This window comes from Phyllopteryx taeniolatus, chromosome 5 (assembly GCF_024500385.1).
Source record: "Phyllopteryx taeniolatus isolate TA_2022b chromosome 5, UOR_Ptae_1.2, whole genome shotgun sequence".
Classification (NCBI taxonomy): Eukaryota; Metazoa; Chordata; class Actinopteri; order Syngnathiformes; family Syngnathidae; genus Phyllopteryx; species Phyllopteryx taeniolatus.
In genome coordinates, this window is record NC_084506.1 from 20,772,873 (window position 1) to 20,798,181 (window position 25,309).

General features: G+C 40.2%; 1 protein-coding gene, 1 long non-coding RNA gene and 2 other non-coding genes across 6 annotated transcripts in view; 1 reads left to right on the forward strand and 3 right to left on the reverse strand.

The window, feature by feature from the left end:
- LOC133478077 (uncharacterized) lies at nucleotides 1-23,071 on the forward strand. Its single transcript, XR_009788558.1, has 3 exons — nucleotides 1-260; nucleotides 17,985-18,148; nucleotides 22,534-23,071. It is a non-coding gene; the product is annotated as an uncharacterized LOC133478077 (long non-coding RNA).
- Nucleotides 4,381-25,309, reverse strand: part of shisal1b (shisa like 1b) — a 54,251-nt gene continuing 33,322 nt past the window's right edge. For 2 of the 3 annotated variants that reach the window (XM_061773653.1, XM_061773654.1), the window contains exons 2-4: nucleotides 23,988-24,222; nucleotides 21,933-22,146; nucleotides 17,960-18,260 (exon numbers count right to left, since the gene is read on the reverse strand). In XM_061773653.1, the coding sequence (XP_061629637.1) occupies nucleotides 17,960-18,260; nucleotides 21,933-22,146; nucleotides 23,988-24,054 (582 nt within the window). In that variant the 5' untranslated portion in view covers nucleotides 24,055-24,222. Of the gene's footprint in view, nucleotides 7,964-17,959; nucleotides 18,261-21,932; nucleotides 22,147-23,987; nucleotides 24,223-25,309 lie in introns of those variants that run through there. The other variant, XM_061773655.1, reaches the window with a different exon arrangement.
- Nucleotides 8,636-8,771, reverse strand: LOC133478786 (U4 spliceosomal RNA). The gene has a single exon (XR_009788784.1). It is a non-coding gene; the product is annotated as a U4 spliceosomal RNA (small nuclear RNA).
- Nucleotides 9,186-9,326, reverse strand: LOC133478787 (U4 spliceosomal RNA). Its single transcript, XR_009788785.1, has one exon. It is a non-coding gene; the product is annotated as a U4 spliceosomal RNA (small nuclear RNA).

Here is a 25,309-nt window from a genome sequence, read left to right on the forward strand (position 1 = left end):
ACTTTTTCACACAGGGCCATGTAGGGTTGGATTTTATTTCTCCCTTAATAATTTAAAAACTGCATTTTGTGTTCACTTGTGCTGTCTTTGACTTATATTTAAATTTGTTTGATGATGGGAAACATTTAAGAGTGACCAACATGCAAAACAATAAGAAATCAGGAAGGGGGCAAACATTTAATCACACCACTGTACTTTCCAGCATCTTTGAACTTTGACTTTATTACCCCTTCATCTTGGAAAAATGGGACTTTATTATGGTAAGATTGACTTTTCATCCCGACAAAATACGTCATTGTTTTAACAAAGATGTACATTTTTTTTTTTTTTTTTTTTTACAATTCTCATAACATTACTTTAAAAAAAAAAATATATATATACATTTGTTATCGTAACACTACATCTTTTTTCTCCTAAAAAATAAGCAAAGCAAAGCAAATTTATTTATATAACGCATTTCATACACAAGGTAACTCAATGTGCTTTACATGATTAAAAGCATTTAAAAACAAAGAGGGAAAAAAATACAATTAAAACAGCGTACAGTTCAAGAAATATCTTTTAAAAGTGGAAATGCTCTAAAAAGGATGGGAAAAAAAGAAGAGTTTTTAACCTGGAGTTAAAAACATTCACACTTGGGGCTGAAGTCACTTTTGTTGGCAATTTATTTCATTTGTGTGCACCAGCATAGCTAAATGCTGAGTCTGTCGATCTCAGATCCCTACTGGGTTTATATTCCATTGGCATTTCTTTCATGTATTCAGGACCTAAACCATTTAGTGGTTCATGGACCAGTAGCAGAACTTTAAACTATATTCTCATAGATTTAGGATAGGATTTAGAAATAGGCAACTTTTTGATTACGATTGCATTTAGCTGTCCACATAGTAGGTATGTGTAATTTCCATTGTAATTATTAGATCATTGGGAAAAAAAATGTTTGCTAAGCCCTGCCATGGGGCACTGAGATAATTAGATGCACGACAACTTCAGCGTGTGGCCTAATGTCGGTCAATGACAAAATGAGCATGAGCCGCTTGTACAACCCCCAAAAGCCGAAAGATTATCGTCTCAACTTGGTCCATGCATTCTGTGTCAGTTTCTACAGGACAAAAAAACAGACAGGCAAAACAGCCGGAAACTGGTATGATTTCCAGGCAGCGTACAAGTGGCTCTTAGTTGTCTGCTGGGCGGCGTCAGTGATTCAGCCGATGGCTAATTTTAACAACAACATTAATACGGACTTAATGCGATGAAGCAGATGCGTGGATGAACTCTAATGGACTTTTAATAGACTCACCATGGCAGGATGTGGCTGAGGGCTCCTCATTGGCAGGAAATTGGAATGTACATGTTTGTTTTATGTGTTTGGACGCTGATGGATGACCACCAGACCTCACCAGACATCTCATATGTGCATGCACTTAAGGGCACACAGGAAGAAGCAGGAGAGGCAGCGTGATTGACAGAATCGGGATGAGAGTGAAGCCGCGAGCCCGGGCTTGTTAGCGGCGTGCTAACAAACTTTCTGGTGGTGACATGAGGAGCAGCAGGTGACAGGAAGTCAGGTATCACGGTCAGAGGCAGCTGTCTTCTATAGTGAGCAGAAATCCAATAAATCATAGTAGGCCTATTATCAGGAGATTGCTCAAAGAAATATGTCAAGAAAACATTAGGTGCACCTGCACACTTACAAGAACCAAAAAGACAATACAATACAATACAGCAACAACACAACATATTAAAACATATAAGAAAACAACAAAAATAAAGCAAATACTAAAAATATTATATAATAAATATAAAAATGTAAGGCAAAAAATACAGAAATATGAGAACAAAATACAAAGGTATCAGAAACAAATATTACAACAAAGATGCCGAATATTAGCAAATATAACATTTGGGGCAAAAATACGAACATGTTTGACATAATCAAAAATATCAGTAAATGACAAAAATATTGGATGACAATAAAAAATATGTGAAAATAATACACTAATATTGGCCAGAAATAGAAATGTTAGAAAGATACACAAATATTAAGCAAATATAAAAAAATATTTGATGAAAAATACACAAATGTTAGAAGAAATACAAAAATATTAGAAGATTATTAGACATAAATTAGACAGAAAAATAAATATTGAGAAATACATAAATATTGGGGAAACCATACCAACTATTTGCGGTAAAATACACAGATATTTGGAAAAAAATTAAAAGTGAAAAATAAAAACATAAAGGGAAAATAAATCCCCAAATATTAGAAGGAAAGTAGATAATATGCAATATTACAATAGACAATAATAATCAAAATATAAGGGACAATAATTTAAATATTAGACACAAATACAAAACAATAAATTTGAATATGAAAAATATTTACAAAAATATTTTAAAAAGAAAAACAGAAACATTTTACAAAAATACACAAATATTAGACAAATATTAACCAAAAAATAGTACATTAGAAAGAAATCTATAAATGTAAAGGTAAAATACACAAATATTAGATATTCTTTATTAGAATTTTTTTTTAAAGAATCACTAAAATGTCAGAGAAAAGATTTTGAAAAATAAGATAAATAATATAATGAAATACTAAAGTATGAGACAAAAATACAAAACATTATAAAAATCTAAAAAAAAACAAAATATCCCAAAAATAGACAAAATATCAGGAAAAATACAAAACTCTTGAAAATCACAGAGTCACCTTTATTTGCAAAATATGTCAAAAACACAGAAGGAATTTGATTCCGGTGGTTGGAGCCGCTCTAATACGACTACAGACAACCATTTGACAAAAAATACTTTAGAGACAGAAAAACACAGTACGGAGAGTCACTGAGCAATGAAAGGGTACCGGTTATGTGGTAATACAATTTATTTATTTTTGACAATTGTGCAAATGATGCAGAGTACAGGGTATTTAGACAGCATTTACTGGCAGATGGCAGGCGAGACGCTGAGCTGGAGAAGCTTGGAGGAGAGGAGTTCGGGGATGATGGTGTTGAACGCAGAGCTGAAGTCCACAAACAGGATCCTCGCGTAGGTCCCCGCGCCGTCGAGGTGTTCTTAGATGAAGTGCAGTCCCATGTCCCATCCACAGACCTATTTGCTTGGTAGGCAAACTGCAGGGGGTCCAGCAGGGGACCTGTGATGTTCTTGAGATGGTCCAGCATGAGGCGTTAAAAGCACTTCATAACCACAGATGTCAGGGCGACAGGCTACACGCCTGTCATTCAGACCTGAGATTGCAGGTTTCTTGGGGACTGGGATGATGGTGGAGCGTGTCATTTTCAAATCTGCAGTCAGCTAGCCCTTTATTGTTCTCTGCTTGGAGGGATGGTCGCTTGTAGTTGGGTAGCAAATGTAATCCACACCAGACTGACTTAGAGTCGTTAGCAGTAAACTGTTTTTCCAGCTTTTCTGCATAATTTCTCTTTGCAATATTAATTTCCTTTAGTCAGCTGGTTTCTAGCACAATTATACAGGGATCGATCCCCACTTTGAGAGACGTCCTCTTTAGCCAGGAGAAGTTGCTGAAGTTTGGCAGTGAACCACGGCTTGTTATTATTGAACGTGCAAATGTCTTTGTTGGTACACACACATCTTCACAGAAACCGATAGAAGATGTGACACAGTCCGTGTATTCATCTAGGCCGCCAGTTGAAGTTTCAAAGACACTCCAGTCTGTGCAGTCTAAACAGCCTTGAAGTTCTAACTTTTTGACGTCTGAAGTCTTTACTGGTCTTTGTGAGAGGATGAAGCTCGTCCATTTTGTTGGGTAGAGAGCATAGATTTGCGAGGTGAATCGACGGGAGGGGCATTTGGAATCCTCTCTTACGGAGCTTGACCCGCAGTCCGGCCTACTTCTCTCTGTGGCGTCGCCTTCGCCTCCATGCGCCGCAGACCGCAGCCGCCCCAACGGTGAGTAACTTCGAGAAAAAATACTGAGCGGATTTGTGAAAGTTGGTGAAAGAAAGTCTGGGGTAGACTCCCTAATGGTTAGCAAGTTTTCCCTTGTTTAAATGAGTCACGTAATGTCTCCAAAGAGGAACGAAAAACACAAACTGTACTAGAGCGCATGTAACCAAGGCGAACACACAGTTATGGGCCATCTTGAATGCCACAAATTACAAAGTGAAAAAAAGACAATCACTCGAAACAATATAAGGGGAAAATTATTTAAATAATAGAGGGAAAATACACAGTATGACAAATATTACAAAAAATAGAAAAATATTGGGAAAAATACAAAACTACTACAACAGAAATAGTAATTGTGAACAAAAATACAAGGCATTCTATTAAAGTAATTGTGGGTATCAAGTTTCCAAATAATGGACACACAGAGGGGTTTTCAACACCGTGTAAAAGATAAAACTTTATTTCTCCCTGTTGTGATGATACAAAGTCAACAAGTGCAATCAACTGAGAACGGCACATGACATTCTATCTAGTCGTAAACACTCTGGACAGAACATAGTACACTTATCACCACCACCACACTTGGAAAAGTGCGCTATCTGACCACGATGACGCTTGTGTGTTCAGGTGGGTATTTGACTGTAAGGCAACGGTTACCATGACAACCCGTAGAGCAAACGTGCGCTCCTGTCTTTCCACCCTTTGTTTTGTTTGGAGGCAGCGTCACGTCAGGGCCACGAAAACAACAAAATGGGAAGGGATGATAAACTGTATGTCATATGCCAGGGAGAACATAGTTCTTTCACCTTATTCCGGAATCTTCTCCAGCACTGGCGACTAATTAAATCCGTGGCAAATAAGTTTCCCCAATTGGGCTGCTGTGTGTGAGAACGACGCGGGGAAAAGGGCGACAGCTGCACAGGCAGAGGAGCAAGGGAGCGTGAATTAAAAGCACCGCTGATCCGCTGGCCAATTATATCTCCCGTGTGTTAAAATATGTTTGTGCGGCCCTGAAAGCACACGCCGCCAGCCAGGCAGCCAATTATACGTTAGCCTCTCCGATGGGAATGAACCCTCCGCTAACGTCCCAGCAAACGCTGATATTATTGCAGATAACTCCAGGAAGGCTGTGACAGGAACTGAAAGCGGTCGCGATGAGTTATTTAAGTTTTAAAAACGATGTCCTTAATGTCATCAGTATAACAGCATCTCTGTTGTTGCCATGGTGACACAGCATGACCTACTTAAGTAACTGTGGAGGATTGTCGATGTATCATTATTGTTGTGTACAAGTCGAGACACAATGTCGTTACCCTAACAGCATAATTGCCCAAGTCATTTTTAACTGTCAACATATCAATAAGAAATACCAATGTGCTTGCTAAAAATGTTTTTTCTGTACGTCTGTGTTGATTTTCAAAGTCGTGGTAATGCGCAAAAATTGAGGTAACTGGATTCTTCTTGTTCGTTGTGTTTCTTTCTTTTTTCTTGTTTTTCAAAAACATTCAAATATGACTTAGGCAACTATGTTACAGTATTAGGCTAACGATGTTCTGTTTAGTCTTTAGCACGTACATTCATTGCGGCTTGGCCTCTTTCGCTTTAGATTCCGCCGATTTTTTATTTTTATCAGAAAAACAAAACAAATAAAAATATCTAATTATCATCTGAAATACAGTAAAAATAATCAGTTTGCATTTGTTTTATTCTTACCACAAAAACAGAAGAAATTATCAGTTTACATTTTTTCATTTCTGATCCGAAAAACAGCAATTATTATCAAATTGTACACATTTTTATTCTATACGAAAAAAAGCAAAAATAATAAAAACTTTTATGTTTTACATTTTTATTGAGTATAAACAAGTAATCTAATTTTTGCAAGGTAATTTTCATCTCAACAAAAGAAAAAAGCATATTTTGCAAATTTTGTATTCTTGTCCCAAAAAACTGAATATATATATATATATATTAGATTTAATTCAAAGAACCTGTAAAAGTAATCACACTTTCAGTGTTTTAGTTTTATCCGTTAAATGACAACACAAAATTTAGACAGATGTTTTTTTGTTCTCGTCAAGGCCTCGTACATTTTCACAGAGATTGTGATGGATGCCTGCATCATCTCAAAGACCAAATAATATCGTAGCATGATGAATACTTATACTAATATGATAGCCACTCATCCATTTTTATCTTCATAGTTGAAGAGGAAGAATTAAGTGTGAAATTGTACAAACACTTAAATTACGACTGGATTTTGAATTGTGTTGATCTATATTTAATTATGTTTTTTGTTTTATTAATTTTGTATGGTGATCTTGACTGTTTAGAAAGGTGTCTATGAAGAAAATGTATTATTATCTAAAAAAAAAAAATCTAATTTCTACATAATATTTTCTTCTAATTTGAATGCATTTAGCAATGTGACAGATTTTTGTTACAACTCTCATTAGTAAAAAAAAACAAAAAAACAGCCGACATATAAATCAGAAACTAATTGCAGTGGTTTTTGTACGAAATCCTACTAAATTGTAATTTGGAGTACAGGCAGTATGACCACAAATCTAGCAAAGGGGTTTGTGTGTGTGTTGCACTTCAGCGAATACCCGGTGCACCGTGACACCATGTCAACCTTCACGTCACTGTACATTATTGCTGACAAATAAGTTTTTATGTTGAAATTTGACTAATGGGGATTATTAAACTCCTTGTTTGATGTGCATTGTATTGCTTAAGGCGACACGGTGGCCGACTGGTTAGAGCGTCAGCCTCACAGTTCTGAGGACCCGGGTTCAATCCCCGGCCCCGCCTGTGTGGAGTTTGCATGTTCTCCCCCCGCCTGCGTGGGTTTTCTCCGGGCACTCCGGTTTCCTCCCACATCCCAAAAACATGCATTAATTGGAGACTCTAAATTGCCCGTAGGCCATGACTGTGAGTGCGAATGGTTGTTTGTTTGTATGTGCCCTGCGATTGGCTGGCAACCAGTTCAGGGTGTACCCCGCCTCCTGCCCGATGACAGCTGGGATAGGCTCCAGCACGCCCGCGACCCTAGTGAGGAGAAGCGGCTCAGAAAATGGATGGATGGATGGATGTATTGCTTAAGGAGCTGTCGTTGATGGAGGTTGCCATGGCAACTTGACTCAACTGGGTTGCTTCCGCTGACGCTTTGGAGACCCTCATCCTCACTAATGATTTGTTTGAAATAACTTTTTCTCAAAAATATGGGGAAGGAATGTGATGGACCTAATATTTACTATCATCATTCATTATGAAAAAGTTTTTTTTCTTTTTAAATACAAGTTCCGAGGTTTTATTTGTTTTTTTTTTGATCAACTGCTCTCACGGTGGGTTCCCCACACCCTGCTTTAAAACCATAAGAAACACAGATAACACGTGAAAAATCCATTATATTTTTTTCAGCTACAGCAGGAAAAGTGGCGCGGAGTCCCCGTCAGACACGTTACGATATAAAGCACTCGTTAAAACACTTCGCTGTACGATATATCATCGCCAACATTGCCGCGGCCGCAAACAAAACACATTGGAGTCTACGTGAGATGCTCAGCATCGACCTAACGAATCACGTTCCTAGAGGTTCACCACTCGTTGTTGTTGTGTGACTATCACATAAATAAAATAGAGAACCGTGTCTAACTGCTACGCAACACAAACCGACACAGCAGTCTAATAAACATTTCATATTAAAAACCATCACATCTGACCACTTCATCCAGTTCCGCTTTCTGACAGCCATTAGAGTGTCACTCAGTCACTTGCCGCTGAGCACGGCTGTGGCACTGGCAGCACTACTCTACCGGTCCTGGTTGCTCAGCTGGCTTGTTAAATGCCACCGCTGTCAGTCGACGGCTGCCTTGTGCTCATCAGAGGGGGGAAGAGGGGGTCCCTGCCAAAGATGTCCTGGATGGCTTCCTATGTAAGTGTGGATCCAGAGTGTCTGTAGGAGGCATCTCCTCTAGGCCACCTCTAGGAAATGGAGTGCTACTCTTCTGCCGACCGTATTGTTCTGTCCAAAGAAGAAAAGTTGAAAAGAAAAATGTTAGGATTCTTTGTTTACCTTAACCCCCTCTACCTCTCCAGCAACTTGTCCAGATTAGGGATTCACAAACTGTGGTGCACACTGAATATGAGCATTTCCTCTATACTCCCATATTCCCAAAACATTAATTATAGGTTTAGTGAAGATTCTAAATGGCCCATTGGTCTGAAGGTGAGTTTGAATGGTCGTTTGTATATTTGTGCCCTGCGATTGACTAGCGAACAGTCCAGGTTGGAGGCTGCTCCATAGACTTGACTGATCTTTTATAGATAGTATCAATTGCTTGTGAAGTTCAACTAGAAATGTGCTCAGTGAATTATATTGACTGAACCAATTTCAGTTGAGAATATAAAAAATTGCCCTAATTGACCATATTTCAAGTCAGCGTTGATTTTTCTTTTCTTTTCCAAAAACAAAGTTCCGAAACTGAATTGGGCCATTTTACCAACCATACTTGTTTTTGTGGCGCAAACAAATATAATGCTTTGCATGATTTCTTTGCTTAAACTTCATTTTCACTTGAAAACATGCAAGGAGCCCACTAGTTTTTAATTGCAGAGAACTATTCCTGCATTGCATCAATTTCAGATCAACATTTAACTGTTTTGCATTATAAATAAATCAGTCAGCATAGAGACTACAAATAATTGCCAATCAAAAAGTGCCACAGCCGAGTATACTTAACTAAGGCAGGGTATTGGGTAAAGTTTTCAACTAACAATAATTGTGCCTCGGGTAAACCTCATAACCTACGATACTGCTACTGCGCAAAGCTAGTAACTGAAAGTTTGTAACAATCGAGTCAGTACCAAGGCTATGTTCCACAATGACGGTCTTGACTCTAACACAATGTTTGGTCAATTCAACATTCTCTCAATAGTACATGTATACGGCCCTGTTACATTAAATGTAAATGAATCAACTCTAAAATATTACTCACATATTTTGTGAGAAGCAGTCTGTTTTGAGATTATAAAAAACTTCCACCATGTACTCTTTTTCAAGTTAATTTATTTTTTTATGATAGTCTAGAATTTGCAGAGTTGCTATTAGTACTTGTAATCTAACACAAAAAAAATAGTTTAATACAGTCTCAAAAATTTGAAACAGGGTGCACTTTAATAAAACTTACCCTCCTGTGCCAATTTTCCATAAGTAATTTCTCAAATTGCATTAATGAAGGAACAAGCCTCTGTTGAGACTGCTACAAATTGCCATAGCTGACTATATTTCAAGTCGTCATAGTGGGGTACTGGGTAAAGTTTTCAACTTGCAATAATCACACCTCAGCTAAACCTCATAGGTTACAATATAGCCACTATGCAAAGCTAACAACCAAAAGTTCGTAACAATCAAGTCACTACCCGGGCTATCTTTTACAATGACGGTCTTGACTTTAACACCGTTTGGTCAATTCAACATTCAATTGTCCATACATACAGCCCTGTTACATTTTGTGGAACTCAATCAACTGTAAAATATTACTCATATATTTTGTGACAAGAGAAGCAGTCTATCACGATTATAAAAAACTACTACTGTATTGCAAGTTGTCAAGGTATTTTGTATGACAGTCTAGAAACCAGTTTTATTTGAGAGCAGTCTGTGGCGTTGTTACTAAAACCCAAAATCCAATGAAGTTCGGACGTTGTGTAAAACATAAATAAAAACAGAATACAATGATTTGCAAATGATGTTCAACCTATATTTAAATGAATAAACTACAAAGAAAAGATATTTAATGTTCAAACTGATAAACTTGATTGTTTTTAGCAAATAATCATTAACTTAGAATTTTATGGCTGCAACATGTTCCAAAACAGCTGGGACAGGGTCATGTTTACCACTGTGTTACATCACCTTTTCTTTTAACAACATTCAATAAACGTTTGGGAACTGAGAACACTAATTATTGAAGCTTTCTAGGTGGAATTCTTTCCCATTCTTGCTTGATGTACAGCTTCAGCTGTTCAACAGTCCGGGGTCTCCGTTGTCGTATTTTAGGCTTCATAATGTGCCACACATTTTCAATGGGAGACAGGTCTGGACAGCAGGCAGGCCAGTTTAGTACCCGCACTCTTTTACTACAAAGCCACGCTGTTGTAACACGTGCAGAATGTGGTTTGGCATTGTCTTGCTGAAAAAGACGTTGCTTGGATGGCAGCATATGTTTCTCCAAAATCTGTATGTACCTTTCAGCATTAATGGTGCCTTCACAGATGTGTAAGTTACCCATGCCATTGGCACTAACATGGGCCCATAACGTCACAGATGCCGGCTTTTGAACTTTGCATCCATAACAGTCCGGATGGTTTCTTTTCCTCTTTGGCCCAGAGGACACGACGTCCACAATTTCCTGATATAAATAATAGTAATAATAAAATGATGAAATCATTCCTGGCACGTGTGACTTGAGTGGCGCGGCAAGACGTCGTCAAAGCACATCAACACTGGCCATGTGGTGCGAGTTAATTAACGCCATGATGCAGGCTGTGCAGAGGAGTCAAGAAGTTGTTTTAGAAATAAATTCCCTCTAGCTTCCCTAGATTCCCTCAAATGTTACAACCAATGAGTATACATCAGTGGTTTATGTCACCTACAGTATATTGTATTAAACGAAGAAAAAAAAGAATCTGGAACATCATTTGTTGGAATAAAAAAAGGAGCTCATCAAAATGTTCCTGAACAGGTATTTGTCTGCGCGTCCTCTTTGTTACAGTTGCTCTAAACAATTGTGTTGGTTAATTGCAATCAGTCTCTTCTCACCTTTGTTTCAGACAATAAAGCAGTCTCCTTTGAGACCATCAAAAAATGCCATAGCTGACCATATTTCAAGCTTTGAGGCGAGAATACTTTATGAACATGTTCACGAGACACACAATGAACAAATGAGACATTGGCAATACACATTTTCCACTTCTGAACTTTGTCAACTAAGGAGCACATAAAACACAATTTTGTACAACATAATCAGGAATTCAATGAAGCACCACTGGGAAAGTGTTGGTGCCTTTTTTTGTGCTGCACTGTGATTGGGCGGTTGGAGTTTCAGGTTGTGGCTAAGTGAACTGTCTTGGATGCAATGACATCTGCTGACATTTTTTAGCAGATTCAGGTATGCGATGCTTTAGTTTTATTACATTCATCTAAAGAGCATGCTTGCATTTTGTTGAAATTTCCAGAAGGGGAGAATGGTTATCTATGCTTATTAGGAATAGATGGTATACAACTTGGCAGTAAATGGATGAGAAGAAGGGAGGTAGCAAAATTACACAGTTTAAGGTCCACAGGAACATGGAACACCCGTTTTGTAAATTGTCTTTAGGAGTTGTCCTGGCAACTAAATGTCATGACCATACCGGTGAATAAGCTGATATTTACCATTCTTAGGTAAGGAATGGTTATGTTTTTCTTGGCTTGGGCATTACAAAGTGTATTCTGATAATGTAGCAGTTTTCAGTTCATAACATTCATAAGGTTATTCATGGATGCACTGGCAAACGTTTGTGTTATTTTTGGGGGAATTTGGCCAACAGATGTTCAGCCCAGTGAAGCCACTTTTCTGAGCCACTAGTCCGCACCCTCTCTGGGGATGACGATAGCATTATGTACGAAAGGCCATTTGAGGCCACACTAAGTGTGAAACGCATAAAGTGTCAGCCATCACGGTTAGTTAGCACATTTGGGAAATGTTTATCTGGACTGGAAGTAAGCAGTCTTTTCTAATCCTAAACCAGAAACTATGATACACAGAGTTCCAGTGCTAATCAAGATGCACAAATTTCCAATAAATACTGTTGAAACTAACACACTGTGATGCAAATCACCTTCGTATTACGGCCTTGTCATTAGAGTGTTTTGTTAGGGGGCACACACCGTCTTCCTTCAAACAGTAACCTCAAAACCTTCCTTTTTAATAAAGCTCATAATCAGGCATGACTCAGGCTTGTCCTGACTCATCTCTTAGTTATGCTGCCATCGGGTGAGCTCCCTTGATGAACCGAGCTTCCCTTCCTCTTGTAGTACTGTATGTTACTAACTTGCTTCTTTTTGTCTTTCGTTCTCTACCTATAGCTGCCACTCTTTGCTTCTGAAGGCGCACCTTCACATTTATCTGTTTGTTATCGGCAGTGGTGGCCCAGTATCGCTGTTGTTGCTGTCATCATGGGACTACCGTAATTTCTCGTGTATAAAGCGTATTCTTTTCCCCCAAAAAATGGTCAAAAGTCAATAGTGCACATTATACATAGGTATAGGGGGAAATGGAAAAAGACGTCCACGTTTTATAAATGTATGCTGCCATCTATAGGCTATGAAAAAGCTGTACACTTTCATTCCAATATGCCAGCGCCACCTAGGGGTTATGAAAAAGGTGTAGCCTACACTTTCATTCCAATATGACAAGGGTACACATGACTGCATATATGTACAATTGTGCTCATAAGTTTACATACCCAGGCAGAATTTGTCAAATATATATATATATTTTTTAAATACGACTGATGACTGAAAAACAACCATCATTAATTTCTTTATGGTTATGTTTTGTTTAATGATAATGCTTTTCTGAAATGCTTGACAGTTTAATTTGAATCCCATTCAAATAAAATTACATGTGTTTCGCCTGGTCCTTCATGTTTTCTTTAAAGAATTGTACACATCTTACAAATTCTGCCTGGGTAATCAAACATATGAGCACAACTGTGTGTTTTCTCATTTACTTAATAAAAGTAGCGCTGTTCATTTTAAAATAAGAGCAAGTAAATAAAAATAAAGTATTATTTGTTCAAATGAAGTGCTGAACTTCAGAATAATTATTTGAAAAAACTAACAAAATACAGATAATACTTCATGTTTTGATCATAGGGGTAGAAGCAAAATCATACATTGTAGAAATGCATTATACATAGGTTCAAGGGTTTTCCAGAATTTTGAGGTTGACTTTGGGGGTGCGTATTATATACAAGAGTACACATTATACATGAGAAATTACGGTAATTTAATAATACGGTACTGTTTTTGATACAGCTGTTATTGTGCCTCTCCCGGCTGCTCAACCCCTATATCCTGTTTTCTATCTCTAGCTACCCTCTGTCCCTCTACTCTGTTTCACCATATCAAATCAACCCGCTGAGGCAGACGGTCGCCCTACAGAGCCTGGCTTCTGTTTGGCGTTTCTTCTTTGAGGGAGTATTCCTTGTGGGTTGGAACGTGCAACATTTACTCTGTTACAGTTACTCAAGTAAGATTTTGGATACAATGCACTTGTCAGAGTAGTAGTTGTAACACAAGATACTTTTTCGTTTTACTTGAGTAGTTATGTTATGAAGAAACGGTACTTTTACTCTGTTACAATGATCTGTCCTAATGCCGCTCACTACTTTTATTGATTAAATATTTCGTTTATCAATTATTGCTTGCGCGATCTATTTGTCTAGACTTCATTTTTTACTTCCACACTGTTGCACCAATCCAATGTAACCATTACTGACTCCAGTTCACCAATCAAATGGCACAAGGCACTAACGTGACCACCCACAAAGTCTTCTACTGGGCTTCGCGGGCTTGCCAAAATGAAACTCATTACAAAAAAAAAAATCTGCGCCGCGCGACTCATGTTTACATTTCAGACTGCAAAAGACAACAGCTTTCATGCATTTTAGTCTTGTGTCTGCCCAAAGTTGGACATTTCAGCCCACCTATAACTTGAGAAAACAAATTGTTGAAAGTTGAAGATGTTTTAGGTGTTGTTTTAGCCCTATTTTATGGTCAAAAGTAATCTTTTGGGGGACGTGCTGTAATCTTGCTCATGCGATCCTCAAGGTGCCGCGCCTCGAGTTGAAAAACGTTCAACTCGGGAGTGGTGCTGCTGATTTCAGAGTGCTAACAGCAATACAGATATGAATAGAAGACTAGATACACTAGCGCGCTGTAGCAGCCCGGTTAAGCAACGCTCCTACATGGCGGCCACATCGGTGGGGGAAACGTTCCCATTAAAAAGGCAATGCATGGACATTGAAAATTTCAGAATTTGCTCATTTCTCAACCGATTTTCATGAAGTTTACGTCTTTATCAATGTCAAAACCTGTGCTATTAATACAGAACATTTGAAAAAAGAGCAAAAAAATATTCTTACCAAGAAAGGTTATTCCCAGTTTCCTTGTGATTTTATGGCATTGTGAGCAACCATATGCAGGACAATGTGCATGCCCTACTAGCTTAGTGTCACAATGGGCACACAGCTCTTAGGGGCATGTCAAATTTACCTATTTTTCATATCTATGACAACAGACCAACAAGCGGGAAAAGGTTCCATGCTACTTCCTAGTAGACCGCTAAGCAACCACTTCCAAATATGGGCAAGCTTGCAATGAACATATTTTAGCGAACAATCCTGTTCGAGGATGGCATACATAAAAACAAAGGAACAGACTTTGTAGTAAAAATTATATGAGTGGCATTTGCCAAAGTTGAAAGGCATTAGCAAAGGTTACTTTCATTGCAGTATATTTTCATTGAATTGAACTGTTTTTTTGTGTGAAATACGTTTTTTTCTGGCAGACTGGGGTGGTGGTCCCCCTTTTTAACACACCGGAGGGTGTGTTCCAACTACAGGGGGATCACACTGCTCAGCCTCCCTGGTAAGGTCTATTCAGGGGTGCTGGAGAGGAGGGTCCGTCGGGAAGTCAAATCTCAGATTCAGGAGGAGCAGTGTGGTTTTCGTCCTGGCCGTGGAACAGTGGGCCAGCTCTACACCCTCGGCAGGGTCCTCGAGGGTGCATGGGAGTTCACCCAACCAGTATGCATGTGTTTTGTGGACTTGGAGAAGGCGTTCGACCGTGTCCCTCGGGGAGTCCTGTGGAGAGTGCTTCGGGAGTATGGGGTACCGAACCCCCTGATACGGGCTGTTCGGTTCCTGTACGACCGGAGTCAGAGTTTGGTCCGCATATCCGGCAGTAAGTTGGACTCGTTCCCGGTGAGGGTTGGACTCCGCCAAGGCTGCCCTTTGTCGCCGATTCTGTTCATAACTTTTATGGACAGAATTTCTAGGCGCAGCCGAGGCGTAGAGGGGATCCGGTTTGGTGGCCTCAGTATTGCATCTCTGCTTTTTGCAGATGATGTGGTTCTGTTGGCTTCATCCAGCCGTGACCTCCAACTCTCATTGGAGCAGTTTGCAGCCGAGTGTAAAGCGGCTGGGATGAGAATCAGCACCTCCAAATCTGAGACCATGGTCCTCAGTCGGAAAAGGGTGGCATGCCTTCTCCAGGTCGGGGATGAGATCCTGCCCCAAGTGGAGGAATTCAAGTATCTTGGGGTCTTGTTCACGAGTGAGGGAAGAATGGAACGGGAGATCGACAGGCGGATCGGTGCAGCGTCTGCAGTGATGCGGACTTTGTATCGGTCCGTTGTGGTAAAGAAAGAGCTAAGCCGAAAGGCGAAGCTCTCAATTTACCGGTCGATCTTCATTCCTACCCTCACCTATGGTCATGAGCTGTGGGTCGTGACCGAAAGAACAACATCCCGGATACAAGCGGCCGAAATGAGTTTCCTTCGCAGGGTGTCCGGGCTCTCCCTTAGAGATAGGGTGAGAAGCTCGGTCATCCGGGAGGATCTCAGAGTAGAGCCGCTGCTCCTCCGCATTGAGAGGAGCCAGATGAGGTGGCTGGGGCATCTGATTCGGATGCCTCCCGGACGCCTCCCTGGTGAGGGGTTCCGGGCATGTCCCACCGGGAGGAGACCCCGGGGACGACCCAGGACACGCTGGAGAGACTACATCCTTCGGCTGGCCTGGGAACGCCTCGGGATCCCCCCGGAAGAGCTGGATGAAGTGGCTGGGGAGAGGGAAGTCTGGGCGTCCCTGCTGAAGCTACTGCCCCCGCGACCCGACCCGGATAAGCGGTAGAGAATGGATGGATGGATGGACGTTTTTTTTCTTTGAACACAATCATTTTGTATGCAACTGAAGCGTGGTTCATTTAGTGCAATAAGAAAATACATACAGAATCTGTTTTGTATTTGAAAGGCGCCTGTGTGTCATATTTTATTTCCAAAAGGGGAAGGATTCCATAAATGCGCGTATGAAACTTATGGGTTTCAGTACCTCCCCCAAGGTTTAGAATCACTGATCTAGACTGAGAGACAAGCTGGTGTTGCAAGTAGGGGTTCCAATGGATTCTTAGCTAAATGTGTCCTGTTTACACTGCTTACATTAATGGTAGAAAAGTCATCAATGGCATGCATTAGAATATCTTAGCTTAGTGTGCGATCCTTTACTTGGCCCATTTTGCCAATGAGCATTTCTCTCAACCATCTCCTACTTTTTATAGGCTTAAAGCTTCCTCGGCAGGTCGTCCTCACCAGTCAAAAGGATTGATGAAAGCGATCGCTCTGAGCTGAGCTGATGTCTAATGAGGAGGCCCCGTGGACATGTTCACTCTTAGTTAAGCGCCTCTCAACCAGGCAGAGGGACCCCAGGATACCTTCCGAAGTAGCCCCTGTGCTGCCATTTATGGCTGTAGAAGTCATTTGTCAAAAGCGGCCACGTGAAATAATCATGGCCCGAGTGGGACAGCAGAAACAGACAGACGTGCGGGAAAGTGACTGAGAAATTGAGTGAACAGGCCACAAATGCGGCTTTGCTCAGTATGATTGCATTGCGTCCAACGGGAAGGCTCCCGAAAAGATACTCCCTTGGCTCCTAGCTCACGTTGTAAATCATCTTGTAGGTGCTAATAAAGCTCACGAGGCCTCGAACAGGTAAAAAAAAAAGAAGAAAAAAGTGCACTTTGTCGTTAGATAGGGCCACGTTACTCTGTTCTATTAATCAATAACGACATCTTCCGAATAGGCTGGCCAAGTGAATGTATCTTTTGGGAAGCTATTTTTAGGTGAAAGATAAATACAGAGCGGAAGGGGAAAAATTAATATTTTGATAAAATGTGAGGCGGCATGGTGGATGACTGGTTAGTACATCTGCTGCACAGTTCTGAGGACCGGGGTTCAAATCCCAGCCCCGACTGTGTGGAGTTTGCATGCCTGCGTCGGTTTTCTCCGGGTAATCCGGTTTCCTGGCACATCCCCAAAACATGCATGGTAGGTTAATTGAAGACTCTAAATTGCGCCTTGGTGTGAATGTGAGTGCGGATGGTTGTTTGTTGTTTGTTTCTATGTGCTCTGCGATTGGCTGGCGACCAGTTGAGGGTGTACCCCGCCTCTCACCCAAAGAGAGCTGGGATAGGCTCCAGCATGCCCGCGGCCCTAGTGAGGATAAAGCGGTACAGATAATGGAGGGATGGATAAAATGTGAGCGAAATAGCCGAAAAGGGGAATGATTTGATGACATTAGTGCAATCTCTTATCAGCGACTCAGGCTGATTCACAAAGAAACAAGGCAAGAATTAAACTCACTCCATTCATTAACTGTTTATAATACCGTTTGTATTAAGCAGGAGGATACTTTCCATGGGGGGTGATGTGAATTTATGGGAAAATGTAAGAGTTGACAAGACTTAATGAGAATAAACTGGATTTTGAATCTAGTAAATACAAATTTTTAGTAAGTCCAGTAAGTCTATCCTGCTATTCAGGTGTCTTCAAAGGGTGAGTGAGCAGTTTATGCCTTATTTTACTTTGATTATAAAGTGGATAACTTATTGTCATACTTCGATTTAAAATGTTACTTAAAACATTACCAGTGTATAAAACCTTTACAGATTATTTTTATTTCCATTATTTCCAAAGTTAATTTAAAAACAAAATCCAAACAATTCAGAGGTCGACCACCTTTTTTCCAAATGTCTTTTGAGGGTGAACAATTTGACTTTATTTTAGTTTTACTAGACAGTGGTTAACGATGTTAAAATGAGATCTGTGATGCACTACTGGTTGAATGTTTTGGGATCGCGGCACTCACTGTTGCTGACCAGCGTGACGTTACAAAGTGTTGTGCATCACACAGTGACTCACCATGCGCTGGATGTGTTGTAGGGCAACAACGTGGGGCTGTGGCTTTCCCCTCGGAGGCTGTGTCTGGGCTGGTAGAGGGCGGGCACCGTGGGCTGAGCCTGGGCTTGGCTCTCCTCCGCCATGGACCGCTGCCACTGACTGCGGGCCTTCTTCAGCCAGCGCCCCCCCAGGCCCCATTTCTCCAGGTACACCCGGCACAGCTCGTAATTGATGGCCGAGTAGTAGAGGAAGTCCAGAGCCAGGAGCACCATAACGAAGAAGCCGTAGATCCAAACTCCCACCAGTGCTGTGTAGTTACTGCACATAATTGGACACATACACACTGCATGTTGAAAGGGGCATATGATGGAAAAATTGTGATTTTAATAGCTTGTATAACAATTAGTTGGATGTCTGGAGTGCCTGCCCACCCATCAAGTGAGAAATCAAACAACCCAGTAAATCTTTTGTGATCTAACTTTTTCTGAAAATGTGTCTGTGAGCAAGTTGTTCGGCACTTCTGACCAGCAGAGTTTTTCTACCCATGACATGAGAAGCTAGGCTGCACTGTTAGACATTTCTGTTAATTCTTCCGTTATTTATCACATATCATACAGTAAAATGTGAATAATAGGAATTTTACTCTGAAATCAGCAGTTTACTGTGTTACAACAAAATATTTTATGAGAACATTTTCTTTAATAACACCATAAAAATCAGTGGAGGTGCCAAATGCTAGGCTAAGTTTGAAAGCAGCAGAATTGTGAAGCCGCCTGGTTCCCAGCATGTATTGCACCATGAAATGTTGTACTGAGTTGACAGACCTTCCCAATTGCCGATCGGCAACGATTTGTTGACAAGGGTGTCTATGGAGGGCACAGGGGGGTGGACGGAGTGTCCCGCTTATCAACAATCAGTTAAATGGCCTGCCACGGCCCAGTGGTTGGAGACCAGTGGATTACAATACATTATAAGTCAGTATGTATTGTAATGCTCGCTGTGGCAGGTTGCGGTGGTCTGCTTGGTTGCAGCCACATTGCAATTTACCTTCTTTTTTAAGTCTGAAATGATCCCTTTGGACTTTGGACATTCTCCATCTTTTACGTATTCTTTCCTCCTGGCTCATTGCCATCTCACCACTTTATTTCTACATGGAGAGGTGCTTGCGTCCACAGTAACATTAGTCTGTGTGGAAAGCTTCAAGGCAAACATTTTGTTTTGACTTGTTTTTGTCAATGAATTATTCAAGTTTTTCAATTAATCAAAAATACAATTAGCTAGAAAGACTTTATAATACCCTTTTTGGCAAGGAAGGCTGACTACACTGAAAGCTTTTATGGACACCTTCATTCCTATTATTTCCATTACTGTATAGTGGTTAGGATCCAAGGGAGGCGGTTCATGCAGGGTTGTGTTTAAGTCAAGGTGAGGGCGAGCAAACAAAAACGCACAAACGCATTGACTGAACAGATCGATCTTGAGCTTGCGACAAAAGCAAATGTTATTCAATATTCAACACGACATAGAAAGGAAAATGTCACGAACAACATTTGGATGCTTTCACCCACAAGACCATCCATGTCTTGAACAAGTGAATAAACATGAGGATAAGTTCAGAACTTTGTCCACTTTTGTTAAAGTTCACGCTCGCTCTCCTCAAGAAGCAGCAGGAGAGAAGAAGAAATGTCATCGGATGTGATGCTGCAGGGCACTGTGGCCTGCTGGGAGGGCATTAGTGGTGGCGCAAGCTGTGTTTTTGTCACCTAGTCCTCCCACTGGGAGTGTCTGCAGGCACACACATTGCTTTTTCCTCAGCTAGAATCTGTTTACAGGAGTACACTTTGGGCACATTGATTCATATCAAATGCAGGTGATGTATATTATTGGCTCATTGAATGGCTTTCAATTGGTGGTCAGATGTGACTTGATCATGTAAAAATCAACACTTGACACTGCGGCTTAAACGGTCTACACACATACTAATATCTGAGTGGAATTGGAAAATTCCCCCCTTTCTGTTAAAATAATAACAATACATTACAAAAATACTTTATATTTTTGTGTTCAAATCGAAAATAAAAAATAATTTGAAAAATATGAAGTAGATTTCTGCTCAGCCTGGAAAACATAAAGGTGCAATCTGGAGGCCGCTGTATCATTTTAGGGAAAATAATGTGTTTCTGAAGGAGTGTGTACATCCGCCAAGGCCATTGCGAAATAAATTGCTTTTACTCTTGCCGTGTTAAACAGATCTTTCTCAGTATGTTATGCTTCATGTTCCAGCCCTTGTCATAGTTTGAATCCAGGCCTCTCATTTTGGGGGGGGAATCCTGCTGGCTCAGAGACAAGACAGGAAACAACATAACCTCGGAGGACTACTCATACACAGCGTGTGTACTGAATATGAAATGATTTTGATGAAATAAGCAAAGCACCTAATGTCAGTAAAGTCAATGTAGTGTCGAATCTTGTGTATTTTGGCTCAATTCTAATTCGGATTCAATGGCGTTTATATCAGTGACGCTTTGCTTTCATCAATACATTTCTTTTCATTGTCAAAAATTGTGAACGATACCAAAATAAAACCTTGTTTCCACAAAGAATTATGTGATTTGTACCGTCAAAGACCCTAACAATACAGCCCCATTTAACATCATTAAAAATTGCCAACAATACCAAATGAAGCCCTGTGTCTGCAAAATGTCCAGCAAAGCCATTTAAAAATTTTTTTACCTCACTGTTGTAATTGTTTTTCCTCAAAATACAAAAATATGCCTGTTTCCTCTGAGAATTAAACTTGTTTGCATCACTCCAAAAAATGCAATTTCAAGCAGGAATGACATATTATTCAGATACCATCAAAGACACCAAAATAATGCCGTTTTTACCAAATAGTACAGACTTTCACATCAACATTGTCAAAAACTGTAAGGATATTGAAATTAAGCTTTGTTTCCAGCCAGAACTACCAGTAAGTACCTAGGTATGTTTTGCATCACTCTCGGCAAAAAGTCAGTTTTCAAGTTTCCAAAATGATGCCTTAATTCCAACATGATCCTGAAACCAGCACCAAAATTTTTATGGGTACTAAAATGACACTCCATGTCCATCAGAAGTACATGTCCAAATTGCGAAGAACACAGAATTAAAACACCATTTCCACCAGACTATGCACTTTTGCATTAACATAAACATTGCGACCAATAACAAAATAAAGCCTTATTTGACATGACAATTGGCCAAATTGTCAAGGGTAGGGAAAAAAAAACCAAAAAACATTTTTGGCATAACAGCCATATAGCATTACTAAAGACACAAAAACAAACCAAAATTCAATCAGGGGTATATTCTCCCGTGTGCTTAAGTCAGAAAAGGTTCGCATTTCTGCACTTCTCTGGCTGTGCAGAATCTCCCGTGCACTTAAGTATGTCGTACACGCACCCTCGGGCCAGCTACGCACTCTGGGTGGAGCAACCCTGCCAAAACTAGACATGCGCGTCTTCTGCCATTGACTTAAGCACTTTTCTTTCTCCGCACTCTGGAGGCTGTAGTAAGTAGAGCGCCCCATAGAGGTGAAACATCGTATGGCAGTTGAAGTTTAAATGTAGCTACAATTTACTCCATACCACGTGAAAGAGACTCCCAAAAAAAGCTATTTTACGCATTCAAACTGCCACTGTCACAAACGTTTTTTCTTTTATTTTGTATTAACCACCAACATTCACTTAAATGTTATTTATTCGATAAGTAAATTTGCATGACAACAGGATGGGCCTACATGTGGGGACGGCAGTACAAGTTCGCCAAAGTATTGTCAATCATGAATTCTAGGTATATTCACAATTTCAGTTCAAGGCAGGACACAGTCACCTCAGAATGCATATGCTTTATTGAATATACAGGACAGTAATTATTTGCGATGTCCTCCCCTTGTTCTAGAGTTCATGGCTATTTATGAAGGTAATTATAAAATAGATTATTATTACTCACTTGTGTGAATAGCCATCGGCGGTGGTAGTGAGGTTGATCTGCATGACCAGCTGGAACTCTGTGTCGTTGCAGCAGTACTTGAAGGCCGTGTTGTTGTGGTGGCAGCAGAACATGTAGGTCTTGTTGTCCGACAGCCGGGGGCAGTGGAAGCCGAAGTGGTAGCGCCCCTTTTGGTCGGAGTAGGGCTCGCACACCCGGTAGTGAGCCGAGAGCGCTGTGGCAGCAGTGAAAAGAAAAAAACCAAATCAAACGGCATGTCATGTATGTCATATATTGTCTATATGCAGAACAATGGGTACATTTTGCATTTGGTGATGCATCCTCCTGCCACATACATACAAGAAGTGCGTGCTGCTCCACCAGGGATAATATTTAATTGTCTTTATGCTTCCTTTTTCCACACTTTGGACGACTACCGCAAGTAGACGCCACTCGAGTGATAACGCCAGGGCTCTGTCCCGGATTGTCATGGCAACAAAATCCGGACTTGCCATTGGCCCAGTTGTGTATGGGGCGAGGCTGTTTTAAATTGTGAGAAAAATGCATAATATGTCTCTTAAGTGCAGTTCAATTGAAGTCTGTGTTTGTTTTTTATCATCAGAGCTCAAAAAGCAGCCCAAGAATGAGATGAAGGTCCACTCTTACTGCAGACGACAGACGTCTTTCAGTCGATCAGCATTTGAAAAGAGGCGATCTCTTTCAGGTTATAATCCGCTTGGTGCGGTACAACCACCTTCAGCCTCAACGAGGACAATGTCGCCATGAAAGAGAAGCGAACAGAGCGGCGCGAGGGTGGACTGGAAGTAAAAGGGAGGCGCCTGTAAAGCGTTTCGTGCGACCTTTACGCTCACTACACATGTTGGGAACAATGTAACAGAACTCATTTGCAGTTTTGCGTCCCATAAATCCTGCTGCATAGAAAGAGCGCTGAGCTGGCAAAAGTGGACGATAAAGAGTATTAATGATGAGGGTTGTTAAAGGAAGTGTCAAATTGGCTCCTTCAAGGGACACCAGCTGTTTTGTCATCTACCTGCTTAATTTCTTTTAACATGCCGTAAAATGTGTGTACGTTTACACAGCCTGTAAAACAACTTTTGTTTTTTTAAACCTTTCGGAAAAACAACCTCTTTTCACATGAACTTGGGGGGGGGGGGGGGGGGGGGGGAAATCAATTGAAAACCTTGAAAAGTGAATTTGGAGATTTGTTTCTAAATACTTTATACATGTTTGAAGTTAATCTCTGAAAACAAAGACTGAAAACTATGTAGTAATTAATTGTGGAGATATACAGCAACGATTAGCTGTTTTTCACCATTTCAGTTGTCCTGATTTTTGTGTGTTGTGGCTAAAAGGGCGCCCAGTGACGCACTTGGGTGTCTGGCACTAGTCTCCCACCCTCCCCAACTATATAAGAAGTTCAAGGCCTTCGTTTGCAAAAGTGGTTATCCAGCACAATTGCCAGTTAGTTATTACGAGGCCCATTTCTACCACTACAGTCGCCGCGACGACCTGGTGGGATATATTTCAGCCACTTTAAGCAGGTATATTTTTGCGGTTCAAATATGTAATTTACTATATTGACGGGAATTTTCAAATGCAGTCCGTGTGTGAAGCCTAATGTTATTGCTTTTTATATATCAACCGTATTTGCTTCCAGTGTGTTACACTTCATGATTGAACTCTTTAATAGCATATTTACTCAGTTAGTCCTTGGTGAATTTGAAATTATTGTGTAATTTTTTAAATTTATTTTATTATTTATTCTTATTTAAAGTTTCATTTTGCACTGAAAACTGTTTACATATTGTTTGTTGAAAAGTAGTCCAATAAAATACAAATGTTTTCCCAACATGAGGAATAATCATGATTACAATATTGATCAATTTGGCCATAATCGCGAAGTCCTGGATTGGCTCCATTTTACCCAAATGAGGATAAACTGTTTAGAAAATGGATGGATGGACAAACCTGGAAAATATGAGCTTTTAAGGAAGGGAAAACATCAAAAGTCAAAACTGCAATTTATTAGGTCTGAGCAACAAAAAGAGTGTAGACCTGCTGTGGACAGCAACAGGAAGATGACCGTCAGGACATTCAAGGACTGCCGACTGGTGATAGTCATCTTCTCGCGGTCATGTGGGAAATGAGGGAGGCTGTAAGAGGCTGAGTGGGACGGGGTTAGGGAAGCTAGTTCAGCTTGTGCTGGATGTGGTCATCTTGTGCTTGCTGAGAACTCCTCTCACATGGTTGATGACGATGATGATGATGCTACTGCTGGAGGTCAGGGCCCCTGATGGGAAGAAGACATGTAGACAAAAATTAGATCAGGATATTGGATTTGGACTTCTTCCAGAAAGGACTGCATGCTGTGTGGCAGTGAGTGCCCCCGATTTGTTGTAAAATCTACTCAAGTGTGTCTGTTTGTGCGTGTGCATGTGTGCAGTACAACAGGATGACTGTATGACAGTTTAAGTTACTTAAATGGGACATACTAAGGAAAATTGACTTTTTAATTGTATACAAATACAGTCTCTGGACTGCCTGCCCACTTATCAAGTGTGAAATTAAACAACAATCCCCCAGTAAATCTTTTGTTATCTGTCTATACCTGAAAACGTTATGTCGCAGTTGGGCTAATTTAAAAAAGGAGCCACTTTCATCCAGAACCACTTTCAAGCAACAGACACCGGACCGCACTGTGGACACCCTTTTATCACTGGGGATGTGGCTGTCCTCAGAATTAATCACATTCAAACTCATGTAAAATGGGAGTCAGAGCACACACCTGCCACCATTTAAAATGCATTTTACGACGTCCAAATAAAGTTTAGATGTTCTGGTAGGCTTCCCGATTTCTTTTTTCTTTTTGCTTTCTAGCATTTATAAGCTATTTTTAAAAAATGCAGTGTATGTCTTCCAAAATATTGCCTTTATCATTAATAATGGTTTAATGAGGCAATAATTGTAATATATTGACTTATAGCCCATTTCAAATCCAAACCTTGATTTCCATTATGCTTTGGGATATTCGAAGCAACATGTCAATAATCAATATGGATATTTATTGCTTATATGCTCTACTATAAGAGATGTACTCAAACCTTGGGAGAAACACTTAGTATTGTACAGCTATAGCCTGGTTTTAAGTATGACATATTTACTCTATTCATGGCCTATTTGAATCGTAATGTAATGTACAGTAACTGTGATATGGTACACCTAGTAAACATCAAATTGGGCATGAAACATGTCCCATGAACTTTGAATCCTCATTTCATCGATGGTAATATGGAGTCTTTAATCAGTTTTTACTCTATATACAGTATTTGAGAGTGAACATCAATGCAAACACAAAGTATGAATTGTTGTCCTTTTCA